This window comes from Theobroma cacao, chromosome 1, assembly GCF_053813885.1.
Source record: "Theobroma cacao isolate CCN51 chromosome 1, ASM5381388v1, whole genome shotgun sequence".
Taxonomy (NCBI): domain Eukaryota; kingdom Viridiplantae; phylum Streptophyta; class Magnoliopsida; order Malvales; family Malvaceae; genus Theobroma; species Theobroma cacao.
Window position 1 is genome coordinate 3,804,036 of NC_142639.1, and position 20,425 is coordinate 3,824,460.

At 31.6% G+C, this 20,425-nt stretch overlaps 2 protein-coding genes and 1 non-coding gene across 4 annotated transcripts; 2 read left to right on the forward strand and 1 right to left on the reverse strand.

The window, feature by feature from the left end:
- The first annotated feature begins 1,140 nt into the window (after window positions 1-1,140).
- RLP44 (receptor like protein 44) lies at window positions 1,141-2,799 on the forward strand. Its single transcript, XM_007047544.3, has one exon. The coding sequence runs from the start codon at window positions 1,683-1,685 to the stop codon at window positions 2,484-2,486; it is 804 nt and encodes a 267-aa protein (XP_007047606.1). The 5' UTR covers window positions 1,141-1,682; the 3' UTR covers window positions 2,487-2,799.
- Window positions 2,800-5,504: 2,705 nt separating this feature from the next.
- Window positions 5,505-10,644, forward strand: LOC18611336 (P-loop containing nucleoside triphosphate hydrolases superfamily protein). Of its 2 annotated transcripts, XM_007047546.3 has the most exons (15): window positions 5,506-5,868; window positions 5,958-6,119; window positions 6,320-6,409; window positions 6,511-6,639; window positions 6,819-6,919; window positions 7,198-7,312; window positions 7,505-7,636; window positions 8,077-8,142; window positions 8,384-8,563; window positions 8,780-8,875; window positions 9,211-9,348; window positions 9,583-9,665; window positions 9,908-9,945; window positions 10,033-10,247; window positions 10,355-10,644. In XM_007047546.3, the coding sequence occupies exons 1-15, from the start codon at window positions 5,647-5,649 to the stop codon at window positions 10,442-10,444; spliced, it is 1,857 nt and encodes a 618-aa protein (XP_007047608.3). In that variant the 5' UTR covers window positions 5,506-5,646; the 3' UTR covers window positions 10,445-10,644. The 2 variants fall into 2 exon arrangements, with proteins under 2 accessions (XP_088659770.1, XP_007047608.3); XM_088803644.1 differs by lacking the exon at window positions 7,505-7,636 and having other exon boundaries at window positions 5,505-5,868.
- A 2,258-nt stretch (window positions 10,645-12,902) lies between these two features.
- LOC148764439 (small nucleolar RNA snoR8a) lies at window positions 12,903-12,995 on the reverse strand. Its single transcript, XR_016024340.1, has one exon. It is a non-coding gene; the product is annotated as a small nucleolar RNA snoR8a (small nucleolar RNA).
- Between the last annotated feature and the right edge of the window lie 7,430 nt (window positions 12,996-20,425).

A 20,425-nucleotide genomic window follows, 5' to 3' on the forward strand; every position in this document is an offset into this window, starting at 1 on the left:
ATACTGTAACTCATATTATTTAATGACAGCCAAGCCACAAAAGGAAGAAGTGTATGAAGAAAGTATGAACACTCACTCACAGCTCAATGGGGTTAAGAGCACTGAAAAGAGCCGTACAACAATTTCCAGTGCTAACAATAGTGAATCAATCATGGGCACAAATTCCATGGTCCCACTTAAGGGTTATCAGAAGCTTAGTAAGAAAAGAATGTGTCACATTAATCACCAACGATCTCATTAGGTGATGTCAATTCATGCTGCATCCTAATGTATTTTTGGTCAAAAAATAATGGTTTATTTCGATTTGGAGCTACGATAATAAATTTATATACGTAAATTTGGTCAAACTTGACATTTGCTTCAAGTTGTACATCCTTATATGCTTTTATCTTGTTTGGATTATGGATTTATGTTGTAATTAATAGGTGACAAATCAAAATCGTTATTCCATTTTCATACTATTTTTAAGACCAAATATGACAAGTGTCCTAAATTCCAAGTAAAAATTTGGTATAATGCTGATAATACATGTGTTATTTATATGCATCGAATGACTTTTGAGTACAAATTGTAATGAAGGGGGGGGTTGACCAAAAGGATTAGAGAGTTGGAGTAAACGACATCCTACCCTATAAACTTGAGAGTCAATGAACTTCAAATTGCGAAAGGCAAAGCAGAAAAGGTGCCAATTGTAGTAGATGATGATAAGGTGAGTCAACCGCCTTACTAGCATATAATTAGTAAGCTGAAAAATGATTAACAGTTATGCAGATCTGATGGTTACAGATAGGCAATGTGTTAGAGCAGAAAGAGAGGGGAGAGGGGGGAGCATTAATGATGGCATAAAGAGATCAATATAAAACCTTTGCATCATTCATTTGTCACTGAAATGCTGGAGAAATCTTTGGCAAAGGCAATCTCCTATTCCTCCCCCACCGTTCCTTGAAAACGTATCAATCAATCCAACGACGACAACACTACAACAATTGCCCTGCTGCCTGCTGGTTCCCCAGAACTGGAATGGTAAATGACCAAATCAACCCTCTCCCTATCCTCTCCAGCTCTTCTCCCTCCCCTCGGTCCGTCTTGTCACCATCCTTAGGCCTCATTCGTGCAGCTCGCAGCCCCACCCCTCCCACCCCTCTCTCTGCCTCTCTCACTTTTGGATTTAATTTTATCAAACACTCTTTCACTTTCACCAAACCCCCTCTTTGAGTCCACCCCATTGCCTCCCCACTCCCTCTCTCTCTCTCTCTCTTTGTTTGCTAACTTGCGCCTATAAAAAAGAAGCGAAGAACAGGGATTTTATACAACAGAGCTTCTCTTTCTCTCTCTCTCTCTCTCTCTCTCACTCTCTGTTTCCCCCTCTCGTATTCTTTTGTTTGATGCTACCTTGTACCATTACAATAGTGAAAAAACAAGGAGGAAAAAAAAGGGAAAAAAGAAAACCTTAAAAGACCAGTCTTTTTACTCTTTACATTTCCTCGCCATCTACTAATTTTTGCATCTTCATAATCAGAACTGAAACAGAACAGAGGGCCAAAAAAGAAACCTCTTTTATCTCTTCTGTCTTCCTCTCACACAACCAGAACATCCAAGAATCAAAGAGAAAAGCTTCAATCTCAAAACCAAGGTTCTATTGCACCAAAGCGACCTCTTTTTGGTTTTTGTGTTTATTTTTCATGGGTCTGCTAATTATCTTCCTGCTAACGTGCGCTGCACTTCCATTAGCTTCATCAGATCCAAACGACGAGGCTTGCTTGACTCACTTAAGCGAATCCTTGAAAGACCCGGCAAAGAACCTGCAAAACTGGACCAAATCCACCTTTGCAAACCCTTGCAGCGGTTTCACTTCTTATCTCCCTGGTGCCATTTGTAACAATGGTCGAATCTACAAGCTTTCCCTTACAAACCTCTCTCTCCAAGGCTCTATCTCACCTTTTCTCTCGAACTGTACCAATCTTCAGTCTCTTGACTTATCTTCAAACTCCATCTCAGGTCCTATCCCGCAAGATTTACAATATTTGGTGAACCTGGCAGTGTTGAATCTTTCATCAAATCGTCTTGAAGGAGAGATCCCTCCACAGCTTACATTATGTGCTTATTTAAATGTCATTGATCTTCATGACAATTTACTTACTGGTCAGATTCCTCAACAACTAGGCCTTCTAGCAAGGCTGTCAGCTTTTGATGTTTCTTACAACAAGCTTTCAGGGCCTATACCAGCCTATTTAGGGAACAGAAGTGGGAATTTACCAAGGTTCAATGCTAGTTCTTTTGAAGGAAATAAGGATCTTTATGGATTCCCTTTACCACCTATGAAAAGTAAAGGGTTGTCGGTTTTGGCCATTGTTGGGATCGGATTGGGAAGTGGACTTGCTAGTTTGGTGCTTAGTTTTACTGGAGTTTGTATCTGGTTGAAGATTACAGAGCAAAAGATGGCTGCTGAAGAAGGGAAGAGTAGTCAGTTTATGCCTGAGTATTAAAAGCTTGAATCTTGATTTAACATGTTATTGAAGGTTATTGAGCTAGAATGAAAAGATTGAAATTTCAGGTATGTTCTTTTTTCTTTTCCTTTTTTTTTTTTTCATTTTCTTCTCAATTTTAGCGAGGTTTGGGCTAATCTTATTTAGAGAAGTTGTCTTTTACTGATTTTTTTGGGGAGAGTTTCCCCTTTTTTTTTTTGCTTAACTATTTTGGAGGTTTTCTTCTTCTTTTTTGGGATTCTCTATATATTTATTCACGACAATCATCGACAATGTATAAAGCAATTCAAACATGAGCCTTTTTTCAGTGAAATAGTGCAGATTTCTTGTATTCATCTTCTCTTTCTCTCTTTTTCATTCATTAATGTAAATGAATTATTTGCTGTTCTTTTTTTCCCTAGTCTGCATAGAGCGCAGACTCTGTGGGGATTGTATGAAAGAACTGCGCCGTGGTATTTTGTCTGTTGGTGGCGATAAGCTAAACCCCCCCAAAAAATATTATAGATAGAGAAAATAGTGGTGGGGACTTGGGGTTTTTGTAAAAATCCTCAAACTCGGTGCATTTATTAAAAATGCGCTTTACCTACTTGGGTTTCTTGTGCTTTGCTAATGTGAGCTGTTGGGAGACCAGCACCAGCATCACGTGCTATGTAACTTGTCTACTTCTTACAACAAAAAAATAAAGAAAGCCCTAACTAACTCTATACTTTGGCCTTTTGGCGTTGGCCAAGCCAACATTCCGGACAGTTTCCTGCTTGTTTCTGCTTAATTTTGGGGTCAAAGGTTTAAGTCTCTATGGGCGCATCTAAAAGGATAAATCATGTTTAACTACTAATAATTGTTGTATTACTTTTATTGGACAGCCCATGTTTCCCTTGATGATTAACATTGATTCAAATGAAAATTGGCCAAAGGAATTTCCTTCTTTTCTTTTTAACAACTGATTTGAGTAAAAAGAAGGATTGCTTAAACATTGATGAAGTGGTTTGCATTATTATAATATGTGGGGTTTTTGCTTGGGTTTATTTGTTCTAGCCTTCTAGGCAACTTGGATTTTATTTTCTCTCTTTCTGCATTCATTGTGTTTCGCTTTTAGGTTAACAGTCTAGAGGTCTAGCCTTCTAGTATTTGTTTAAGTTTCTCCAAGATAACGTGGCTTTCTTTATTGGCAATAAAAGACCGGTCATGATTCCAAGGTATTGTTAAACTTTTTTCTCTTCATTCTTTAATATTTGAAGCTATGCATGATTCAATGTGCCTAGCCTCGGCTCAAATTTGACCCTTTTTTTTTTTTCCTTAATTCGAAAATGGGTTATTACACTTCATCTCAAGTTTAAATTTATTAATTCAGTTCAAAATTACAGTAACAATTAGGTGTAAACTGTCATCCAGGATTATTTTAAGCAGAAAATCCAATGTACAGCTTGTTGCTTTTGGTAAGTGCGGCTCAACCACCATGGTGAAAAGAACAAAGAATGGACCCCATTGTTAACGTTCATGCTGTGAATTAGAGTCCTTAAACTGCGCGATAAACAGGAAACCAACCTAAAGAAACAGGGGAAAGGAGATGGAGAAAAACATCCTATTCCAAAATTATGGGGAAAAAATAAAACATTAACAAAGCATCCTTAGCGAAAACGAATTAGACAAAGATCTAGTGACTGTATAATGAATTTTTTTTTTCTTTTGTCTTTTTAAGGTTCACTCAACAAAAGCCAATTTTAACCAATGCCAGACCCACAATTGTCTTCAAGGCCCTAAACTACTCGAGTTGCTTTGAATTGTGTGGATGGCTGTGATTGCAGAAACTTCAAGTCACACCGAAAGCAGGAGATGGTCAAATGTGCTTTCATTCCTCTCATTAATGGGTCTTCCGGGAATGGCATGCATGTCATCATGGGCTGGACCCCATCTGTTAAATTGTCTATGCTGTTGGCTGAAATAAGAAGAAGAAGAAGAAGCAGAAGAAGAAAGAAAAAGTTGGTCTGGGATTTCTTTTTGGGTGGTTTTTTGTTGATTCATCTGATTGTGGTCTGAACCTTTCCTTCTTCATTCCTGTAATTGATTTATAGTCACAAGGGTTGGGGTTTTGCTTTCAATGCCATTCACGCACTTTAATAATTTTTTATGCTGTTTTTTAGTTGGTCCATGCGAACATCCTTTAATTTCTTCACACCCCCGGAGCAGGTTACAAGCTAACAAAAGTTGGACTATGTAATCAAGTTTTGTCAATGACTCTTTGATGATTTAGTTGAGGGAAGGACATGTTCACATTTGACAAGTTCTTAATTTCAATCTCTGTAATCAGATTCAAGCATGATTGATTCGATCATTTTTTTAAAAAAATTTAAATTTAAGTCTTTAATAATGATTAATTTAAATTTTTATATAAATTTTAATAATTACATTCACATATGATATAATATGAAATGGGATATCACATTTCATGAATTATTAATAGACACATAAAAACAAAAAGATTGAACATGGTAAATAAGTTAAAAAAATACATTTTTCCTGCATGGTTTGGATCTCAAAACAACTTAATATAAAGCAGGGAAAAAAAATCATATAGCTGAAATTTGGAACTTTGACCAATTGATGACAAGGCAATTGAGCTTACTGACATATTCAATGAGATGTATTAAGTTATTAGTTTTTATTTTTAATTTACAAATTCCATGAATTTGTTTGAAGAATTCTATTTAAATAACGGGAAAGTATGTGCATTTTTTTTGTTTGGTTTCTCGTAATTAATTTTGGTAACCATTTGTATGATTGGAATTTCATAGTTCATGATAATGAATGTATAATAATACGAGATATTATTGTTATGATAAATTTAAAAGGAGGATCAGCCTTTATTTTTTTTTTCTACTGGGTCAGATCAAATGGTCCAACTCCAATCCAATCCGTCTCATTCTATTGGGCTGAGTTTTAGGAATTTAATTTTAAGCCCCTTCCTCTCCGAAAGAGTCTGAATGGATCCCTTCCATCCGATCCATTACCCGACCCGCTTTTTTCCCCATCTTCACAAATCAACGCCGCTTCCTATCCCCTTCTAAAACCCTAATCGCTCTTCCCGCTTTCTCCGAAAGCCTTAATTTTAGAGCCAACGGTTCCCAATTTCCGATCGGCGAAGCTAAAATCCTCCATCCAAATGGCTAAAAAGAACAAACAAAAACCTCCTCAAGACCCCAAACCCAACCAAGAAGAAGAAGAGCAAAAACAACATGAAAAAGACAAGGAAGAAGAAGCAGAAGAGCAAGAAGAGAAAAGCTTCGAAGAATTAGGCCTCGACCATCGATTAATCCGCGCTCTTCTTAAGAAAGGGGTCGACAAGCCTTTTCCTATACAACGTGTTGCAATCCCTCTTGTTCTGGTAAGTTAAATTACCTTTAATCATTGCTTAATTATCGGTATTTTTTATTGATTAATGGTTAATTACTTTCAAAATGGACGTGTCATTAGCAAGGCAAAGACGTGGTAGCTCAAGCCCGAACAGGTACTGGCAAAACCTTTGCCTATCTTCTCCCTTTGCTTCACAAGCTGTTCCCTTCGGATTCCGGTTCCAAGGCTCGGCTTGCTCCAGCCGGGTTCATTCTCGTCCCTTCACGTGAATTATGTCAACAGGCACGCATTTTTACTTTGATTCCTTTTGGTTGTTGAAATGCATTGATGTAAAAGCAAATAACTTTTTGAAATTTGACTTTTTGTGAATAGCAAATAACCAGTAATGAATAGCGATAACTGGAACAGAGGTTTATTTATTAGATTTTGAGTATTGTATTTTGATTAATGTTTAGGCGTTTACTTGTGTAATTGGTTTTCAGGTTTATAAAGAAGCTGTTTCATTGATTGAGTTATGTAGAGTTCAATTGAAAATAGTGCAGTTGACTAGCGGCATGCCAACTTCTGATTTGGTTGGTTTCATTATTGATTTTGTTTTTGTAATGCTTTTAGTAAATTGAACCTGATTTCCTGATTTTGTTTCTTTTTCTTGTATTGTTAAAATTACTTGCAGCGAGCTGCATTGGCAGGGCCTCCGGATGTTTTGGTAACTACACCAAAGTGCATAAGGGATTGCTTGTCTGCTGGATTACTTCAGCTGACTTCCATCAGTGAATCACTTGAAACTCTTGTCCTAGATGAGGTAAGCATTTGAGTTCAATTTAGAGCAACTTCCTTAAGTTGGATTCATGCAGCTATTTTTAGCTTAGGTGCATATATGATTTGAACAACTATAATATTATGTATTAATTTATAATTTGTGAACTGCCCCTCAAACATGTTATATTCTTAAAGAGGCCACTGATAGATATTTGCTTTCAGGCAGATCTTTTATTGCAATTTGGCTTTGGAGATGATCTGAAAGCTCTTACACCTGTCATTCCTAGACGTTGTCAATGCCTTCTTATGTCTGCAACCTCAAGGTGTGTAATAAATTTAAGCTTTTATATTTTTTTAAACTGGGTTATGACATTTGTGGGAATTGTTTTCATTGTCATTCACCTTCCTGATAGGACAGCCACTGATTTATTGCCTTGTGCACCATCCTCTTATTTATATTCTGTTTTGATGATTATATGCTTGTCACAGTCACTGGGCATATAAAATACAAACTTGCGTTTTTAAATGTTCTATACTTCTTTTGTCATTAAGATTGCCAATCCCTGCTGATCAATCTATTGTGGCATTTGATATTTGGCAGCCCTGATGTTGACCAACTGAAGAAGCTGATTTTGCACAATCCATTTGTTTTGACATTGTCAGAGGTAGAAGATGTCAAGGATGAGGTTATTTCAAAAAATGTTCAACAATTTTGGGTAAGAATCTATATGTCTATCTTAGGAAATTGTGAAGGCTATTGCATCTAGTTGGTTGATTTTTTCTCTAATTCCAGAACTATAATTTTCCTAAATTATTTTTCCATGAGGACAGTTTTAAGATATTATAAAAGTTATTTGTAGTTTGAGTAATAAGCTTCCTGACCCCTTTTCCCGATCTTTTATGTTTAGATTTCGTGCAGTGCGAGTGACAAGTTACTTTATATTCTTGCTCTCCTAAAGTTAGAGTTGGTGCTGAAGAAAGTTTTGATTTTTACTAATACTATTGATGCTGGTTTCAGATTGAAACTATTCTTTGAAAAGGTATTCTGTCACCATCTTGACACCTCCCTCTCCCTCTCTCTTCACTAGTTAATTTATTTGTTTTTTGCATGTTGCATGCTTTTCATGTGATTGCCATAAAATTGTAAGTAATGCCCGACTTGCATAGTTAAAGTATGTCACATGTAGTTAAAGTATGTCACATGAGCTATGTAGATTCATATGTTTCATCGCATATAAACACTATCTTAGACCTAGTTTGAACATGTTTAATTTGATGCATCCCATGGGAATTACTGTGTTTATGACATAATGATACTATTTTAGTATATTAAGCTCACTTTATAATGTCGGTTTTTTGCTACAGAAGCACTTTTTAAACTCTACTTGCGCTGTTCTTCCCTATTAATTTGAGCTACCTGTACTCTTGAGTTCATTTATCCAATTATCCTGTTTCTCATGATGTTGTTTCATGTGGACAGTTTGGAATCAAGTCTGCTATCTTGAATGCTGAGTTGCCCCATAACTCTCGTATCCATATCCTGGAGGTATGCAGAGTAGTCCTGTTTCAAATGAATTTTATTTGTATATAGAGTTTTAATTTTAAGTGGGAAAAAAAAAACAATATTTCATATGTATGCATGCATCTATATTGGAAGGCTAGAGCTGAAAGATGAAAATTTTGACAGTAATATTTGCTGTGTCTGTTGTGGTTGTTTACCTGACTAATATCTAATAGCAATGGTAAGATTAGCTGCTTACTACCTGTGTTTTGCTTGCTTTCATCAGGAATTCAATGCTGGGCTTTTTGATTATTTGATTGCGACTGATGACAGCCAAACAAAAGAGAAGGAACAAGCCAATGGGGACAAACATGTGGCCTCAAGGAAGTCTAGAAAGCATCTTAAGCCAAAACTAGACTCTGAGTTTGGTGTTGTGAGGGGAATTGACTTCAAAAATGTGCACACGGTAAGCCAATGACAAAAGAGATATTTCATCAATTCTGAGCTAAGCTTCAAAATTGTTGTTTTATGGTCAATTGAAATTGTATTAGGATAAGTTTTTATTTATGATCTGCTGGGTACTATTGTCACTGGTGTTTGGACTCAAGGTGGAGTTTACTTTTGGCTTTTGCTTTTTTAGATTTTGATTTTGTTGTTGTTTCCATGTTTCTTTCTGGCACAGGTTATAAATTTTGATATGCCTTCAAGTGCTTCAGGATATGTTCATCGTATTGGACGCACTGGAAGAGCATACAGTGCCGGTGCTTCTGTATCTCTTGTGAGTTTGTCTGACAAAGTTAGGAATAACTTTTATAGGGGCCACAATGTTAGCTGAATGGCTCTTATAAATGATGGCACATATGAATAAATTCTGCACTGCCCTTTTTACTATTTCCCACACCTTTTATATTTGGCATGGGAACAGTGTATTTTCTGATGTCATGTCATTCATTTTGGCTTGATTAAAGAACCCTTATGGTTTATGTTTATAGGCTAGGTGCATCTGATAATGATGAGCTTGATGTCAAATGTCATTAATGATTGTAGCAGAATACATTCTTTTCTGCTTGCATGGTTCTTGTAGCTCTTGCCAATCTAATCCTTCTTTAATAGGTTTCTCCAGATGAGATGGAAATTTTTGATGAACTTAAATCCTTATTGGGTGATGAAGAAAATGATGACACAAATATTATTGCGCCATTTTTATTGTTGACCAAGGATGCGGTGGAGTCTTTACGATATAGGGCTGAGGTGATATTATTTTCTTTGTATTAGTGTCAAATGTATTTTTTTTTAATTATTATGTTCTATGTTAATGATGGTCTGGCAGTTAAAATTTTCAGCTTTGACATTTTTATAATTTTATAAATTCATGGTTTCTTTTATAAATTGGGGTGGACAGCTTCATTCTAGTGCAAGTTTTTTCAGTGCTAAATGGTTGATAGATTAGTGGACATTGCTTATTTTGAAGGAGGATTCTTGCAGGATGTGGCAAGGAGTGTGACAAGAATTGCTGTTAGAGAATCACGAGCTCAGGATTTAAGGAATGAAATTCTCAACTCCGAAAAGTGAGTAATTACCAATTATTTCTTTTAGAAACATTGAAATGACCTGTTTGATTTAAATGACCAACATCTAGCTCAGATGCCAGTTGTCTAAGATATCAAAGTTAAACCTGTAATTTAGCCTGGTGGCCAATTTACTTTCTCAGTCTACCTTCATATGAATTTTAATTTCTGCTACTGACTTCAGCCTCTGTTTTTTTTTTTTTTTTTTTGGACCCCCTACTGGTGTGCTTCTATTTGTTTAGGTTGAAGGCTCATTTTGAAGTAAATCCAAGAGACCTAGGTAATTAACATAGTGGGTTAATACTTTCTGTTATTTCTAACGTGCTTATTAATCCTGATGTTGGAGAGTGAATTTCTACTGGACCAGATTTATTGAAACATGACAAGGTTCTGAGCAAGGACCCCCCTGCTCCTCATCTTCGTGATGTGCCTGACTATCTATTAGACCAAAAGACACGTGATGCCAGCAAAATGGTCAAGCTTGCTAGAGCTGCAATGGGAGATAATAAATCTGCTCGTCGCCAGGGATCCAAGAGAAAATTCAGAAAAAGCAGAGATCCTCTCAAGACTTTCTCTGCTGAGGTATAAACATTGGCTTATCTAAGAATTGTGCCTTGCCTCCTATGTTGAGTGACTTAACAACTTTCCTATGGAAAAAGCTTCTGATTATTTGTACCGTTTGGTCTCAGGCACCCAAGAGAGGTCGCAAAGATGGGATGAAGGGTGAGGGAAAAGGCACCGATTTTACCCATCACCGCCAAAAGCAAAAATCTGTCTGAATTAGCTGCAAGCCTTCTGTTGACGGTGAAGCTATGTGTGACAATGTCTGCTCATTGCTGCAGGCGAAAATTTTGTTGTTTATTTAATAGAAAAAAAATTTACTGTATGTTTTATTACATGATGGATGGATCAATTTTAAAAGAGTGCAGAAATGCAACATGGATAAGGAGAGAGATAATAAGTTGTGCCCTTGAACAAATGCATTATTTAAAATTAAAAAATTTACCAGCACAACATTTTAAATATAAGCTTGCTTAATTAAGTGATTAAAAAGATTTGACTGAAATTGCAAAGCATAGACAAAAGTTAGAGTCGAGAAACGAGCGATACAAAATTCATTCCTCTGCACGAAAACCCTAATGCTGATTTGCTCCTAGGTTTTCAGTTCTTTAACTGTTCCACACAATTAATAAATTTCCTCCTAATTATTTTGTATTGAGAATAGATATTAGAATCTGAGTTTTAGAGCTTGTTTGATTTGGTTTTTTTCTAGTTTAAAAGGAATTATGAAATTTTTATAAAAAAAAAATAATTTTTAAAATTTAGTTAAAGTTGTTTGGTAAATTTTTTTTATAAGTTATAATTTTTGTTAAAATTATTATAAAAAGTATTTTTTTTAAAAAAGGGTAATAGATGAGAATATTTTTGAAATAAAAATAAAAATTTTCTTGTATTTAAAAAAAAAAAGAGAAGGAAAAGCTCTTATCTTGAAGCTTTTTTTAAAAAATTTTTATTTTTTAAAAAAGTTATTTTCTTAAAGAGTTTTTTAAAATTTATGTTTGACCTAGTTTTTATTTTTAAAATGTAGATAAATTAGAAAAAAAATTAGACCAAATAAGCATTTAAGTACAAAAGTGCTTAACTTAATATTAAATTCACAAAAAACAATTGCTTTGGGTTCACGTAATCGACTCTTTAATTGACGAGAGTCCTGACCATGCAAAAACAAACAATTGAAAGAATAAACCAACAGCCCCTCTCTTGATTTCTTACCGCAAAATCGTAACTCCCAAGTCAAATCTTAGTGTCAAGATATTATTGTGTTAAAGAAATGAAATGATTAAGATTGAAAATCGGTTTGAGATGTTTGTTTGACAGAAATTATACTTATTTTTCTCATAGTTATAATTGTGGTACACAAATTGTGGTTATTTTGTTGCTTTGTATTATATATAGGATAAAGATAGTATCATACTACTCCTTGGCTTGTATCTTTCTCAAAATCACATTATATAATAATTCTTATTTGATTTAGCAATAAAGCATCTCTGTTGGGAGGTAGGCATGTGGCTAAAGCAATTCAATGTTAGTAGTTATGTGCTCTAATTTAAACGGTCAAAATATCTAGGAAGTTTTTGTATTAAGACATTTTATTTAATTTAGTCTTTCTATTCAAAATCATAATAATTTAGTCTCTCAATTTTAGAAATTACTTTAATTTAGTCATTTTTCTTAATGACATTCAATTTTATGGTTAAACAGGATAACGTTAACGCTGACGTGGCACATTTGATGACATGACATGTCACGTGACACCGATATGATGACGTGACAGTGTCATGTGGCACTGCCATGATAACGTGGTAATGTTGACATGGCATTCACAAGTTGACGTGTCAGTGTTACATGGTAAATTTTTAAAAAAATTTGTGTCATGTCATAGGGGTTAAATTGAACAAAAATATATAGCACAGCGATTCAATTAAATAAAATTAAGATGCTAAATGACTAAATTGACAAAAATATTTGAAAAATACAAATATTTAAGTAAATGATATAGATATTTATTAATAAGCTAAATATTTAAGTGTAAAAGATTTATGGTGTTAAAAAATATATAAATATTTTCTTCCTTGATTATTTGATTCTAGAATATGTACATTAATTTATCTTCTTTGTAAAAATTAAGCTTGAATTCTTCTTCTATAAAAAAAAATTTGAAAAAAATGTCATACTTAAAGCCAAATTTAAATGAATAACTTGCATTATGTTGGAATAAAATAATATAAAAAGACTTAATAATTTTTTTCTATTTATAATACTATAAAAATTTGAAATTTATTTGACTTAGTTTTTAATTTGAGTTGAACTCAAATTAGCAAAATAAGTTTATTTAGTTACAACTTTTACAATTTACAAATATCTATTCTTGGAATTATTCAACATTTACTCAATTTACCTTTTATTTAAATTTATTCAAAGTTTCTTATAAAATGATTTTATTTAAGTTTAAATATCACAATCAAATTCTACTAAATTTAAATTTAAATTATTAATTTGGACCTACAAAAAATTTGTAAATATAAAATAAAGTGGTGCAAATAGTTACAATTATATTTTAACTCTATCAGCTATAAATATAGTCTTTAATTTAGAAAATTTCAAAATAAAAAATATAACTTGAAATATTAAACAAAATAAAAACATAAAAAATAAATAAAACATTAAAAAGGTGGTGTAGCTCAGATTCTATGAGTGTAATAAGAGGTTTGTCATGTTCAAATTAAGTAAGTCAGAATGAAGAATTATTTTTATAATCATCACTAACTCCATATCTCCCTTTTTCATTTTTTAAAAGAAAAAACTAAATTAACCTATTTTGTTAATTTGAGTTCAATTTAAGTTAAAAATTATACTATTGTAAATAGAAGAAAAAAAATTATTTAGTTTTTTTATATTATTTTATTCTCACGTAATGCAAGTTATTCATCTAAATTTGGCTTTCGGTATGAAATTATTTTGAAAATTTTTAAATAGAAGGAGAATTTAAACTTAATTTTTACATAAAAGATAAATTAATGTACATATTCTAGAATCAAATAATCAAATAAAAAAATATTTATATATTTTTTAACACCATAAACCTTTTACACTTAAATATTTAGCTTATTAATAAGTATATCTATCATCTACTTAAATATATATATTTTTTAAATATTTTTTTCAATTTAGTCATTCAACATCTCAATTTTATTCAATTTAGCCCCTATGATGTGGTACAAATTTTTTTTGAAAATTTTTTAATATGCCACGTGGCATTGACACGTCAATATGTCAATGCCATATCAGCATTGCCACCTCATCATGTTAGTGCCATGTGGTGCCATGTGGCATGCCACATCATCAAAATGTGTCATGTCAATGCCATATCAATGCTGACCTCATTCTTTTTAACAGCAAAATTGGATGTCGTTACACTACAAAAAATTTGGTTTTTTCCAACGAAAATGTAACAAAATTTTGATCAATTTTTTCCAACTGATTTCCAACAAAAAGTTTCCAACGAAAAAATTTCGTTGGAAAAATTATTGGTGAGCCAAAAAAAAAAAGAAAACAACCAATTCTGACAAAATTTCCAACGAAATTTTCGTTGGAAATCTGTTGGAAAAATTTTTGACGAGCAAAAAAAAAACAGGAGACCACCATTTCTAACGGAATTTTCGTTGAAAATTTGCAACCGAAATTTTTCGTTGAAAATCCGTCGGAAAGTTCTAAGACTTAAAAAAATTTAAAACCTGGTTGAAGTTTCCAACGGAAATTTCGTTGGAAAAAGTTATTACCAACGGAAATTTTTCAACAGAATATTATGTTGGAAAATTCTGTTGGTAATAATAATTTTATATTTTTTATTAAAATATTTTAAATTCTTTATTAATTTTATTAATCTTTTATAAAAAAATGATATTATTAAAAGCAAATATATTCATATGTGAAGTTTATAATATTTAAAATTTTAATTATGTTTTCTTTTGCTTATTTTTTTACTTTTTTAAAACTTTATTGAATTATAAATTATAAATTAATAATTTCAAATTAATTGATTCTATAACATTAAAAAATTGATAAAAAGAAGAAAATAAATATTTAAATTTTAAAAAAACACATGATAAGATCTAATAAGAAATTTTAAAAAAATACTAATACTTTATGTATGTTTTAGGGTTAATTAGTTAATATATATAAATTAAGAAGATAGATATATAATGAACTTATTAATTTAATATATTTACAATATATTAGTTTATTATATCTATGTATACAAATTAGAATGATAGTTATATTGGATTATAGATATAAACCTACATTATTAAAAGCAAAAAAACTTATTGTATTAATATTAAATTACAAGTTATATTCTTTAACTGATATAACTTTATAAGTTAATATATATATGTATGTATATGAGATATTTAAATATCCTACATAAATATATACATTATTCTTGTTATTAATATTTAAAACTCAATTTTCTATGCTTTCTTAATATTTAATATTGACCCAAAACATAAATTTTATTATTATAATTAATATATTTTTACGTCATCATTTTAACCCTTGTTGACAAATATTTACTTTTCTTTTATTTTATTATCATATTTTTATATATTTTTATTTTACTTGTTTATTTATTTTTAATTTTTATTAATCATTTACTTACTCCCATGTCCTTTTTCTTCTTTTCCTTTCTTTTTACTTTTATCCTTCTTTCTTTTTTTATTATTTATTTCTCTAACTAAACTAAATCCATTACTACAACTATACTTTATTTAGACATTTATTTATTTTGTTTTATATGTAAGTTTCATTTGCCAAGGTTTATATATTTTTTATAAATATTCTCCTACATTCAAATCCTTTATATAAGTAAACATTTTTTTAAAAATATATATTTTTACTTTATTATCTTTTTGCTATTATTATTTACATACTTTTTTGTTTGCATTAATTTCCTAACTGTAAAAATATTATCGAGAGATTTTTTATAATATCATGCTAAATAATTTGAACTCAATTCTACACAATTACACAATAATTCTAAAAATAAACAAAATGGATCAACCTAAGCCACAACAGATCTATATATAAAAAATAAAGCTTTTACTTGACTTGGACTTAAATAGTGACCCAAGAAAACCAATCCACACAGGAGCGGCCCAGGCCTGTCTCTTCAATTTGGTGTACTTCACACCAAATGCACCGTTTGGTGCTTATGCGGCAATTTCTCTATCTCTCAAAACTATGTCGTTTCATAGCTACCAACCCTAGGTATAAAAACCCCTTTTTTTCTCCTCTCCCTTCATTTTCTTCTTTCCCTTTCTCTGTCTAGCCGCAGCCACCCTCTCATTTCTTTCTACACTTTTTAGTTGCCTCTTTCTCCTTCTCTCTCACCTTCCCCCTCCACCGGTGGCTTGAAGCTCAGTCACCTAAAACCTTAAATATCGCTTCCCTCCGCCGACAATCCCTAGATCTGACAAAAAAAAAAACTTGAATCTTTCTCTCCTCTTTGCCGGCTAGTTCTTGATCGGTGCAAAGAGCTTCGATTTCTCCCTCCTTTTTAGTGCCGATTATCCCACCTTCAAACCTTTCAAAAAAATCACAAATCTCCCTAACCTAAAATCCTAGGCCATCGCCGTCTCTCTCATTTTCTTTTTCTTTTTGTATATTTTTTGGATATTTCAAATATTATTAATCTAGTTATAAACCAGAGTATTGTGTTATGTAACTAAATTGGAGATGGTAGCATTATGTGGTTGTTTACAAAGTTTATGTTTGATCATTAGAAGCTGCCGTGATATTTTACTGCTTGATTTATATCTGTTAATTGTTATGTTTCATTCCATTGTTGTTACTTTCTATACGTGTCAACTATCCCTTGAATGAATGTGCATAACTATTTGTTTAAAAGTATGCTTGTCTGGCTTTTTCACGTACAAACTCTTTCCCTCTGCTTCAACACTAATGTGATTTATGTGGTTGACTTTTAGAGGTAGATTTGCAATAATTGTTGCTACATCAAATCTCTAGACTAATTATTGATTGGTGTTTTTATGGTACTTGTTGATTCTTTTGTCCTTGCATCTTTGTCTTGGCAGAAGGTTGCCACTTTGGCTTTTTGCTGGCAAATTGTGAATTGTTGCCCTATGTTTTTGCATGTTCTTTAATGCATTGTTTTGTTTGAGCTGTTTCATATTTCTAGCATAGTTGAATATATCTGTAAACATATTCTTTCATTGCCTGAAAGATGTTATAAATGCTGTTAAATGTTGTATCCTAATGTTTTTTGTTTCCTTGATAGGGTTGGGAGGCAAGTGGTCAACATCCCATCTTTTATGGTGAGGGTGGACTCTCAAAAGCATATTGACTTCTCTCTCACAAGTCCATTTGGAGGTGGTTGCCTTGGAAGAGTAAAGAGAAGGAACCAGAAGGCAACTGCCAAGAAGGTTGCTGGTGGAGATGGTGACGAAGAGGAAGACGAGTAAACCTTAAGCCAATACCACCATTAGGAACCGTAAAAGGCCGTATGTTTGAAACTTGCCATCTTCATTGTTAGACATGTTTGATTTTTGTTTGTAGTTCTTTATTGCAGTGGATTTTGGTATATGTTTTGCATTTACTATTATGTTTTTACCAGGTTTGAATCTAATTGAGTAATTGTGTTGTTTTAATATTAAAAGATTTTAATTTTGATCATATGTACTAGCTTAAACGGAATTCTGTTGGAAACTAGTTTCCAACGTAATTGTTTTCAACGGAATTTTCCGTCGGAACTTAATTTCCAACGGAATTGTCCATTGGAACTTAATTTTCAATGGAAATCTAGTCGGGTACCCTACAGTCAGCTCATTTTTCCAACGAAATTTTCTGTTGAAAATTTTCAACGGATTTCTAACGGAAAGTATTACTGACGAGGCTTTTACCGACGAAATTTTCAATGAAATTTTTCGTTGAAAATCCATTGGAAATAAGCATTTTCAACGAAATTTAGCCTATTTTCAACGAAATTTTTCGTTGGAAAAGGCTTATTTTTTTGTAGTGTTAGCAAAAGGGACTAAATTGAAGCAATTCTCAAAATCAAGAGATTAAATTGTTACGATTTGAGTAGAGAGACTAAATTGAACAAAATACCCTAGTATAGGGACTTTTCAGGTGTTTTGATCAATTTAAATACCTTAATATAGGAACTTCCTAGGTATTTTGACAAATTTAAACCCATTTGTTCCAATTCATTTGTTTGTACTCTGTACTACTAGCATTAATTAAGAATTCAATTCGACGATGAACTTTGACATTTTTCTTTTCACAGTGTAGAAGTTTTGGCTTTTTAAATTGTAAATATATAAAGAAAGAGTTATATGTAAATATATAATTCAAACAAATAGATCAATCAAATTTTGTAACCAAATTTATTTCAAATTTTGTAATGCCAAATTGATTAATTTTGGAAGAAATGCATAGTCGCTTATATTTTTGCGAATCATAAGGTATGTGATTTTTTGTTAAAACATCTGAATTTTTATTTGGCCAAAAAAAAATCTAAACTTATATGCCAAATGTTTCTAAACCTCGCCCCATCTGATGGTTTTGCATCAACTTTACTATTAATTTTTTAAGAAAGGTAGGTATGCATTATTATAAGAAATTATTATACAATTCACTTTTGACATATAGTTATAAAGTTCTAATAAATTATATACAATATGTTAATATTAAAAACTATCAGAGATTTATATTATTTGTAAATCTTTTAGAATTATGAAGAACTTTTGTATTGTTTATAATTATTAAAAACTCTTATATTAGTCTTTTAAGATTTTTATAATTTTCTTTTTTAATAGTGGGCACATGTTATGATAATTATTTTTCTCATTTGATTATGTTAAAAAAAACACAAGAACACAACTTTTTATGTAACACATGATTGCTAAACTATTGTAAAAGAATTTTCTTACCGAGAACAAATAAGTTGTTTAAATTAAAAATTATGAGTGTTTGAAAGTGTTACGATCCACACTAATCTCTGTAAGGTATTGTTTGCTTTGACTCGTAGGGTTTACGACTTTGTCTTATAAAAAGTGCATCACAATTTAAAGTGGTGTGAACTATTATATGTCTAGTATCACTTTAGTACATAGCTGATGTGGGATTTATGGCTCCTTTCTAAGATAATGACATCCTCATTTACTCTTTGTTGAGAGTTTCTCTTTAATGTGAGACTTTGTGGCTTTATCCATTGGGTGCATTATTTCGACGATGTGAGATTTATGTCCACACGAGGACCGTGACATTCTTCCTCATTTCAACAAGAGCCCACTATCCTTAATGGCACATCGTTGATGCTTAGAGACCACTCTGATACCAACTGTCATAAATTATACTTTTTTGCTTAAGTATGCGATAGTTTATACAACGCTTAAATGAACGTTTCCATACAAACCAACCAATAACTCTTGTATATTTGAACTAACATCAATAATAGCCACAAATTAGTTTAAGACAACGCAACATCGAAATTATAAGGTATAACGAATGTCATATATGCAACCACATGAGCCACATAAAAAAAATATTTTATTAATATGAAGATAAGTACAAATGGTCCAAGACACGTCATCGTTGGGCCATAAGGGTAGTCTTTGATGGTTCACTACAGACATGTCTTTACTAGTGAGGCAACCCAACAATCTGTTAACTGTTCACCTTCTATAAAAAGTTTATAACGTTTTACAAGTATTTCAACAAAAACAGTTGTAATGCGTGAGATGCAGATATCCCTTTCCTAAGGGGTCTTCTCCTGAAGACTTAAGAAACATTTCTAAAGATGTTATGGAGTGCCATTACAACGTTTAAAAGGGACATCTCTATTGAGAGTACAAAAAACTTAATCTCGTAGACAGTTTTATCCTATCATGACCCTATACAAGATTAGCTCACGACATTGGGTCAATGCTAGATTGTTTAGTTTTGGTAAGTAGTTTAGGACTCCTCAAATGAACTAGTAATGTTAGAACCTAAAGGCTTCTACATTTTTATCCTAAAAGCATGTTTGGGCCTTTTTTTTTTTAAGTTTAAAAGTTATTATAAAGTTTTTATAAAAAATAATAGCTTTTAAAATTAAGCTAAAGTTATTTAGTAAATTTACTTTTTATAAGTTTTTTTTTTTATAAATAAGCTGTTTGGCAAAACAACTTATATAAATTTTAATTTTGATTAAAATTACTATAAAGGGTATTTAATAAATCAGGAAAAAATTGAATCAAATAAAAAAAGATAAATGTGAAAAAAATATAATTTTTCTTATAATATTATGAATTGCTGAAAGATAAAAGAGGAATTATAAAAAAATATTTGTTATTATTTTTAAAGATTAGCTTGAAATTTATAACTTTTGGAGCTAAACAAAATTGATGTTATATATAAGAAAGAGAACCCAAAGTGATATTAATAATGGATACAACTGGGTTAGGAAGATCATGTTTAGCCAATGATTTTGCAACTTATTTTCCTATTGAAATCATTAATGCTAATTCCATACAAGTCTATTAAGATTTTGATGTTTTCACTAACAAAGTTTCCTTCCATGAATAAAAAGGTTTTGACTTTTATATTTTTTTCTCATTTTTTAATGGGCTAGTTATTTTATCAATGAGTGCTAGATCATTTGTTGGGTACTGTTAGCTCAAATATGAAATTCATTGCTAAAAAGTTCAGAAATTCTGCAATTCTTGTTTGCAAAGGAATTAAAGTTTATTTTAATTTTCTTGTAGTGCAGCCTATTGTTATACTTAAAAAGAAAAAATTCTTTAAAATTGAGTTACCACAAATGAATACAAATATTGATTTTTTAATTTTTATTTAATTTATTTCAACAACCATTGACCTATTTGACTAATTATTTCAAGAATAATCAACAAATATAATATATACCAGAAGGAAGTTAAAGAACAAATAAACATCATATAATTGTCATATCAAATAAGAAATTGAGAAATATTAAACAATAAAAAGAATTCTCAATACAAAAAAAAAAAAACGATAGAAAATAAAATGAAAAACGAAGCAAAAAGAAAAAGAAGAAATAATACTGAATGTAGTTTTGAATTTTGAGTTTTTTTTTTCTTAATTTTTATAAGAATAAAAAAACCATAAAAGGATGATTTGCAGAAAATGGGAGAGAAAAAGGTGATAGATTAAGAGAGGGG

Excerpts from the sequence above, each read along its gene's own strand:
- RLP44 (XM_007047544.3), top strand. The coding sequence starts at position 1,683 with ATGGGTCTGCTAATTATCTTCCTGCTAACGTGCGCTGCACTTCCATTA.
- LOC18611336 (XM_007047546.3), top strand. The coding sequence starts at position 5,647 with ATGGCTAAAAAGAACAAACAAAAACCTCCTCAAGACCCCAAACCCAAC. Across the intron at positions 5,869-5,957 it reads TTGCAATCCCTCTTGTTCTG|CAAGGCAAAGACGTGGTAGC; the intron begins GTAAGTTAAATT and ends ACGTGTCATTAG. Across the intron at positions 9,349-9,582 it reads CTTTACGATATAGGGCTGAG|GATGTGGCAAGGAGTGTGAC; the intron begins GTGATATTATTT and ends GGATTCTTGCAG.